Source organism: Hippichthys cyanospilos, chromosome 10, assembly GCF_059441005.1.
Source record: "Hippichthys cyanospilos isolate Australia breed blue-spotted pipefish chromosome 10, RoL_Hcya_1.0, whole genome shotgun sequence".
Lineage (NCBI taxonomy): Eukaryota > Metazoa > Chordata > Actinopteri > Syngnathiformes > Syngnathidae > Hippichthys > Hippichthys cyanospilos.
In genome coordinates this window covers 6,657,643-6,667,041 of record NC_142378.1, presented here as the reverse complement: position 1 = coordinate 6,667,041, position 9,399 = coordinate 6,657,643, and the positions used below count along the sequence as shown (strand labels likewise).

General features: G+C 38.4%; 1 protein-coding gene across 1 annotated transcript; it reads left to right on the top strand.

Moving 5' to 3' along the window:
* The first annotated feature begins 863 nt into the window (after positions 1-863).
* LOC148416842 (flavin-containing monooxygenase 5-like) lies at positions 864-8,106 on the top strand. Its single transcript, XM_088424969.1, has 10 exons — positions 864-991; positions 1,970-2,108; positions 3,037-3,225; positions 3,312-3,477; positions 4,391-4,533; positions 4,649-4,845; positions 5,774-5,921; positions 5,989-6,196; positions 6,362-6,434; positions 7,311-8,106. The coding sequence occupies exons 2-10, from the start codon at positions 1,977-1,979 to the stop codon at positions 7,726-7,728; spliced, it is 1,674 nt and encodes a 557-aa protein (XP_088281095.1). The 5' UTR covers positions 864-991; positions 1,970-1,976; the 3' UTR covers positions 7,729-8,106.
* The last annotated feature ends 1,293 nt before the right edge of the window (positions 8,107-9,399 follow it).

Here is a 9,399-nt window from a genome sequence, read left to right as displayed (position 1 = left end):
TTACGCATTACCATTTTTTTTTTAATACTCGAGCTATATCTATCACCTCCAGTTATATTTATGATCCTTTCTTCCTTGTGGCTCAGTCTGTACTGAAGACAAAGGGGAGGGGAAGATAACTAATATTTGGACCTACATATAATAAAATAAACCAGGAGCAACTGATGCTTTTTTTTGTCTCATTTTTAATGAACCACCCCTCGTTCATATTTGAAAACAGCTGCACAAAGGGCATCGGAAGGAATTTGGATTTGCTAGGGTTGTGCAATGGTCTAGCTGTGCATTTCAGCAGTAGTTACATTGCAGTATTAGTTTTTATTGTAATTTTAAGTGTTACACTGCACTGATATTCCAACTCGCTAAGAATATGTGCATGAGACAGCTGCTACATCAGTATCGCTAAAATAACGTCAGCAGTCAATACGGGCGAACATCCAATTTGTGTTTGTACTAGTGTTTGAACTGAAGATGGCGCCACATGGTTGGTTTTTGACCCAAATTCAAACGTTCCTCAAAACATGCACAAAAATTTGCAAATAACCAGATACCGACTGCGTTAGTAGACACCCATTTGTACGGTTAATCAGCAAACAAAATGTTGATTTGGGGTTAGGGTTTGAATACCATAACACCATATTGAGGAAACAATGTGTTTATCCAGTTATTAGTTCAGTATATTGTTTTCATAAATGCTCCATTGACACTTGACTTTTTGCATTCGAAAGGTTCAACTTTTTTATTGTATTCTATTTAAAAAAAAAGTTATTTTGTTGGGAGAGGGTTAGATCTATTATATAAGTGAACCCAGTGTGGTCGGGGCGAGACCTCCTTGTTTGTTTTTCCAGCAGATCACTAGATCACGCTGCCTTGATGAGTTCAGGGGTCAAAGTCGGGCGCGGGAGACTCCAACACTCCGCCCACTTCCAAACATCGCTACGAGCAGACGACAACACAACTACAAGTCACTCCCTTCATCTTGAGTGCAAAGCGGGTAAGACTATTTTTCCTGTCGCGTCATCTTCTGTCGCACTTCTCGAATCTTCAAAAGAAAACAAGTTGACGCAAATTTGCTGCGTTCACTTGCAGTTTGGACGGTTGGCGATTACAGTTTTCAGACTCGCGAGTGTTTTGTTGTTGTCTGAAGGGTGTTTCTGAAGTCTGCGTCCTAGATTAGGTGCTACCCGCTACTGATTAACTCATAGAAGTATGCGTGGGGTACGTGCATGTCTCACGTAGAGCAAGATAGTCTTTGAACGCTTCTTTTTGCGTGGGGATTCGTTGTAAAGAACACATGCACATCGCTTTAAAGAGCACATTTGTTGCTGGGCAGTGTTCGGCAAAGTAGCAGATTGTACACAAGTTGTAGCACGCTCTTTGTTTAAAAATGAGCCAAACATGCAGATTAACAGTAATTCTTTTATTGAATTAAAAGAATGTACAGCTCCGAAATGTGCAAAAGTTAAAAGAATCATACTCCGTTTTGATGACTATCAAATGAAAGTAAAGGGCACACAAAACTGCACAAAGTTTGTATTTAACTTTGTGCTCATGTCTTTTTGCTTCGTGTCGTCGCCTGCAGGGGTTGAACGTCAGATTGACAAAGGATTAGCCTGCACAATAGTGTTACGGAAAAAAAAACTTTACTCAACAAAAGCACATATATGAAAAACTAACTCAAATATAGACTAAAGTAATTAAATGTTTGCACATAATTGCTTCCTGTATTGCTATAAAATGATCAAAATGATTTTGCACCCATGTCAAATGTTAAAACTGAATAAAAAATGTAAAGAAACAAGTGAGTCACACACGTTGCAACATTGTTATTACAGATTTACAGAATACAAATGTGTCTAAATGTGATGATGAATACCCCCCTCCCAAAAAAAAAAAAAAAAAAAAAACTTTGATGACTGCAATGCTGTTTCTGCAAGTTTTTGACACACTTTCTGCATTCAAACACACACAGCTTCAGTATGCCTCGTCGTGTGGCTGTGATCGGAGGTGGTAGCTCGGGCCTGGCTTGCATCAAGTGCTGCCTGGACGAGGGTCTGGAGCCAGTCTGTTTTGAGAGCAGCGATGACATCGGTGGACTGTGGAGGTTCAAGGTGGGTTGGAGGAAGGTCTGAAAAGTCATGAAATACAAACTCTAATGGATAAAGACAACCGCGGTTGATTGAAGAGATTTCATAAGGTGGAAATAAAACAAGGACATCTGCGACCAGAAAGGCAGATTTACATGAAGGAGCGTACATTTTATTTAGTTTATTAAAGGATTAAATAGAATTGCCAAAAATAAGGCTTTATAAACACTGTAAATGAAGTAGCTCTACTTGAAAAATTGAGGCAAATAATAGCTAACATTTCTTTTATGACCACACTTGTCTTCATGTTTAATTTGTGAAAATATATGTTAAACATTTGGTGGCTCAAAGAAAACAAAGCTAATTTTTCAGACTATAAGCCACATCGGTATATAAACCGGAGCAAAAAAAAAATATTATTATTATAATTACCTGCTTACTAAAACATCCTATCATCAACAGACTGAACATGCCTACATTTGTTGCACCAGATAAGGCTTTTACATTATGTACAGTGATGAGGTGCTTTTCTTAAACAAGAAACTCAAATGCCAACATGCTAACAGTTGGACAGTTGCTAACAGTTTGGCTAAGAAATAGCAAGATAGCAACTTGAGTAGATAAAACACGGAGGCAGAATGATTTTACAGCGTGTCCTTTTGATGTTGTATGTTTTTATAAGAGATTAGAACGGTATTATCATAGCTATTATGCCGTTCACATTGCTAGCAAAGCTACGGGAACAACATTTTGATAACATAAAAGCCTTTCCCAACACTAATGAAAAATGTTTGTTTTTACTTCTAGATGATTGTCACACAAAATTATTTTTACTTTTATACGGTACTCAACAGTGTAATTGCTATTGACACTTTGTTTCTTCTATGTATATATATATATATATATATATATTTTTTTTTTTTATTTTTTTTTTTTTTAACGTGTGGTGCAGGAGAACCCAGAGCCGGACCGAGCCAGTATCTATCATTCTGTGATCATCAACACCTCCAAGGAGATGATGTGCTATAGCGACTTCCCCATTCCGGCCCACTTTCCCAACTACATGCACAACACCCTCATCATGGATTACTTCCGCATGTACGCTGACCACTTCAAGCTCCACAAGCACATACGCTTCAATGTAAGCACAAATTCAGTGTAATGACAATCTGCGAAGACCTCCACTAAGGCTAAGCAACTTGCCAACTTTTTTTTTTATGCTCTCAGACTAAAGTCCTGCAGGTGAAGCAGAGGGCTGACTTTTCCCGTACCGGCCAATGGGACGTGGAGACGGAGAACCAGGATGGCAAGAAGAGCAAACATATCTTTGATGCTGTGATGGTCTGCATCGGACATCACTGCCACCCCAACTTGCCTCTCCAGGACTTCCCAGGTACCAGGTTTGAAGTGTTTTATCACATGTTAATTTAAACAGCAAGAGAGGAGGGTGGAAGAAAGAAGGTGATGCAGCAGTAAAACAGGCCAAAATCCAGGTGTTAGTGTCTTGTCAGCATTAGGGTCGTTTTTTTGCTTTTAATATAAAAAAAAAAACAAATAAAAAAAAAAAAAACACAGATTTAAAACATGCTATCAGTGTCTGATTTATTAAACTTTAGATCATTTCAAACTTCATTTGTATTAGTCCACAAAAAAAAATTGTCATGAAATGTCCTATTTTGGATCATAGAAGAGATCTGTTTAAAAAAAAAAAAAAAAAAAGAAAGAAGTTAATTATTAATAAATATTTATGCACAAAAATAGTCTATATAAAGTGTTGAACCTGTTTTCAAAAATAAATAATTATTTAAAAAAAAATATGTGTTCACAGAAAAATATTAAACATAACGGATCCTCTTTTGGGATTACAGTCGAGCTCTGTTCACAAAATTAAATAATTGACTTCATCATTAATAAATATTTGTGCACAAAAAACAATCAACAAATTGTAAGACCTGTTCTAAAAAAAATATTAATAAATATTCATCCACAGAAAAATATTCTACTTAAAGTGTCTTCTTTTGGGATCTGTTCACAAAATAAATCATTAACATGACAGGTAACGAGAGGTGGCACGTGACATTTTTGCTTTAGGAACAAAAACGTTTTAATTTGGGAAAAAAACAAAATGTAAAACCCTAGACATGCTGTGTACATAGTCCTTAAGCAACCTGTGGTCAAGCTCTCAGAGTTCTACTTTTATCTTCAACCTTCACCTCATTTAAATTTCTAGTGCGTGCATATTGTGGGATCAAAGTGTTTATTGCCGTATCAATGATTCACGGTGGACGTTGTTTTGCTCGAGTCAGGCCTGGACACGTTCCCGGGAAAGTATTTCCATAGTCGCGACTACAAGACGCCCGAGGACTGGCGAGACAAGAAGGTAGTGGTGGTTGGCATTGGGAATTCCGGAGGCGACATTGCTGTGGAGCTCAGCAGGGTCACCAAGCAGGTAGGCAGGCACACGATGTGGTATGCTTTGGATTAAGAGTTTATACACACACACAAATATCACAGATCATGGAATATTCTGATAGCTCTGGTTACTTTTTGCTCCTGCCTTTCAGCTTTACCTGAGCACCCGCAGGGGAGCTTGGGTGCTCAATAGAGTCGGGAACAATGGGGTGCCCCTGGACTTGAATATCAGCAGAGCGATGTTGCTGCTCCGGGACTTTCTTCCCTTTAGGGTTGCCTGCCATCTGGGGGAGAGTCAACTCAACCAGAGGTTTAATCACAGTCTCTACAGCTTGAAGCCAAAGCACAGGTACATTGATTTACATGTGCAAGAAGCTTATTGTTTTTGAATGATAGGACATGATTTGGAAATGCTGTGCCAGAGCATAAACAAAGCATAATGTCAATGGAATTATCAGAAATATTTTTACTGCTTTGAAAGCCCCGATGTGAAATAGCCTGCATCATCCTATTAACTCATTCAGTGCCATGGACGAGAATTCTCGTCTTCTAAAATACAAATAACAATAATACATCATAAAATTTATGATGGTGTTTAGCATTTATACAACAATCAGTAATGAATGTTATCACCTGGGAAGTAATATATCCTGCAGAAAATATCTAGATTTGTCTGATTGTAATGACCAGAATCTGGCAAATTTCAGAAGGGCTCATTCACACACACAGACTTTCAGAAATCAGCACACAATTAAAAAAAAAAAGACATGGTTGTTCAATTTCACACCCAATGAGTGGTCCCTGCCCCCTGTTTGAAATATATTTTTTTTCACCCTGGTAACCTCAAACCAGCGCAAAGCATTTTTGGATGAAAAGTTTTGTGCCATCCAAATCAGATTAATATTATAATTAAAATATATAGTGGTATCTCTATGCGTATTAAGCAATGCCAGAAGATATATTGTATAACAAATTGATTTACAATATGCATCCATATAAAATGTCAAATAAAAGCATACATTTATAACACAATTTAACTATAAGTTGTTTCACGTTCCAATTGATTTGCTCTTAGTTTGAAAAGAATAATGTTCTGTTCCTATCACAATTTAGATGTTATGATACACTTGGTAAAATGTCACATTCACCCTGAAGTTCTTTCACGTAACCCCAGACTATTTGTATACAAAGCATGAAATTGTCAAGTTTCATCATTAAAGCAAGAAGCTGAGTGATTTTGAGTACCGACGTCATGCAATTTGTTCTTAACAAATCAGGCTGTTCAGCCAGCATCCCACCGTGAACGACGAGCTTCCCAACCGCATTCTGTCGGGGACGGTGCAAGTGAAGCCCAACATTCGCCGATTTAAAGGCTCCACAGTGGAGTTTGACGACGACAGCAAGGTGGACGACGTGGATCTGGTGGTAGGTCATCCACAATGTCTTCATCTTATCATTTTTTGCACAAACGCACCTTGTATTTTGTGTTCAGGTTTTCGCTACGGGCTACAGATTTTCCTTCCCTTTCCTGGCCCCGCAAGTGATCACCGTGTCTGACAACAAGGCATCTCTGTACAAATACGTGTTCCCCCCGAAGCTTGAGCGTCACACTCTGGCAATCATTGGTCTGGTGCAACCTCTGGGAGCCATTATGCCCATCTCCGAGATGCAGGCCAGGTGGGCCACCAGAGTCTTCAAAGGTAGGAATACATTGTGTAGTGCGAAGAAGTGACAAAGTGCAAATATTTTTTTTTACTTCAGGCGGTTTTTCAGATAACCTCATGCTTCATAAATGAAATGTTACGTTGAAACCACGCACTGTAAACGTTTACCTATTTTATGATGTCATACTTTGGGCTCACCAGGCTGCATCAAGCTTCCTCCGTTGGCTGACATGCTGGATGACATCAAATGTAAAGAGGAGAACATGGCTGACAGGTAACTCCATGATGAGACAAAAGTACAAGGACACATTTCACCTACAGAAAGTGAAAGTTTAAGACAATGTGGAGACAAATTTAAAATATGAACACTTGCAAAGGGCTGTTGTAGGCCACAACTCACAACCAGACACTCACACTGGAATGTAACCCGCCAACCAGACGCAAGGTCTTAATGTAACTCACTAAGCCACGCCTCTTTTAGGCACACATCCAACAAACTAATACAACAGTATGTACGGGAATTAGTTGATCAAACAATTCATCGGATTTGATCAGATTCTCCTTTAAAATCCAACTGCCTCTTTTTAAAGATTTTTTTAGACGTTAACAAATTACAACATAAGACAAGAAATTGACATGTACCGGGCCCCCAAAACAGCCCAAACAAAAGAAATGATCTTTCCTAGGTTTTTTTTCCAAAGGGATAGCTAAACGTATTAAGCCTTTTCAGCAGTAAACAGGGAATATTTTGTTTAGAGTTAATTTGACAACTAGATTATTTTTATGTACATTACCTTAAAGTGACAGTATGTAAGATTTAGTCCGTTTTTCACTAAAAATGAATAAATTAAACGATTATAAATTAAAAAGACTTGCAAATAAATGTGTTTTAATGACCAATACTAAGTTTTAAATATAATCGTAGGTCTAGTTATCATTAAATGATATTACATGGGGGAGTGGCACTCCTCCGGAGGTCACCATTTGGGTTATAGCTACGGACAGCGGGAGGAGGTGTGTATTGCTGCATTTACCATAATGCCCTTAAACCTCCCACAGGCGCATGCGAAAAATTACACATACTCCCTTTAAACATGTGAGTCAAGGTACCTTTATATAAACACTTATGATATTTGTATATCAATTTCAGGTACGTTAGCAGTCAGAGGCACACCATTCAAGTGGACTACGCAAATTACATGGATGAAATAGCTATACCGATGGGCGTGCGGCCCAACATCCTCCGCCTGCTGCTGACCGACCCGAGGCTCGGCCTCAACTTGCTCTTCGGCCCCGTCAGCCCGTACCAGTACCGTCTGCGGGGGCCCGGCAAATGGGCCGGTGCTCGTCTGGCCATCCTGACTCAGTGGGACCGGGTGGCCCTTCCCATGCAGACCCGACTGTGTGACCGAGCCGAAGGCAAAAGCTCTGTGAAATGGCCCCTCGTTGTGCTGTCCGCCATGGGCTTGGCCGCATATGTGAATAGAAGCAAACTGACTGCTTTACTACAAGACCCCACCACGTTTTTGGACTGGGTTAAAGTGCACCTCCCCACAATCAAATATTGAAATTAACATAAGCGGTGACACACGTTTAAATCAAATAATTAATGCACTCAATAAAAAGGTAATAATAACAGAAATAATATATATATTTGATAAAATCAGCTTTTGTTGTTAGGGAGTCTGACCTACACTGTCTACTTGCATATCTTAATGATATAACAAAATAATTTGTATTTTAATACATTTGCACTACAGTAAAGGACCAAATTACATTGTATTGAAAATATATTCTTTGACCAAGAGTGAACCAAAATGCTCAAGGGGTATATAATTTCAGCAGACCTATGCACAGGCAGCTCATTTAAAAATAAAATAATAACCTCCGTTTCTAATTATGTTAATGGGGAATGGATGTTTATAATAAATGTATATGACACTGAAGCTTTCTGTCTGTCTGTCCATATAAACTTTGATTGAGTTTGGAGTTGAAAATATAGAAAAGGTTTGGTGATGGTGAAACAGCGCCATCTACAGTCTCCTCGCACACAACACCTGGCGCAAGGACTGGTGGGGAAAAAAGCGCCACGATGTTGCGTGTGACCCACCCGGCAAGATAACATAAGGATATTAAAAACCAATATAAAATGTGTATACTTGTCATATATACCACATACATGCATCTGCGTGAATTTATATTTAATTACAAATTATTATAATTAACCACGTCCAACAAGCTGCTGGTGAACGCCGGTAGAACCCGGAAGAAGATCCTCCCCGCGTGATTCGCTCGCATTCGGGTTGCCAGGTATGTGCAGTATGCAATGAGGTCAGCCCGTAATTTGACATGTACTGTGACTGTGATAATGGTCGATAATCAACATCCGCTGCAAAGTACCTGCTCCAGGCATAGAAGCCGCATCAGTGACAGGCTGCTGTCACCGCCCTCCTCCACGGACGGACTGACAAACTTCTTCCTCCCCCACGCCATGTGGCTTTTTTTTCCCACTTTGAAGGGAAAAGCTAATATCACATTACATCAATTCTGTTATGTCCACATAATGCACCATAAATTACACCTTCTGACCACTTTGGCATCACACTTTTTATATTAATTTTTTGTATTGGAACATTTTTTTTTATGATGAATATGTAAGATAGGTTTCATATCATTGTGGTTGTTTTTACTAAAATTAATATAATGTATATAATATTGCTATATGACATGCATTATATGCCTCATGTTGATTTTATTGCGGAGGCTATGGCAACAGTCTTCCTTTGTTTGGTGGGCCCAATGCAGGGGGGTTATGACTGAAAATAAAGAAATGTTACATACAATATGATTTTTAAATATTGTCTTGACTTGAAATCAGAGGCCAGATAAAAAAAAAAAACTGTACAAAATTGGTAGCAAAAAAAATTCTTTTTTTAAGTTTTTGTGTTTTTTTTCATGTATTTAATTTGAATTATTTTTGTATCAATTTGATGAGCTATTTAATTTAAATATTTTAATTTTTATTATGTTCATTTTTTTTAATATTAATTGTTTCATTTTAATTAAAATGTCTGAATTTTGGTATTTTAATCAGAAACTTGAAGTCATAATTAGCATTGCACATGAAATGATGTGGCGGGCCGGATCTGGCCCACGGGCCTTGAGTTTGACACCTGTGGTTCAAACCATCAACTGGAACATCTCAATGTCCAAAGAATACCACATCATGTGTTCATGTG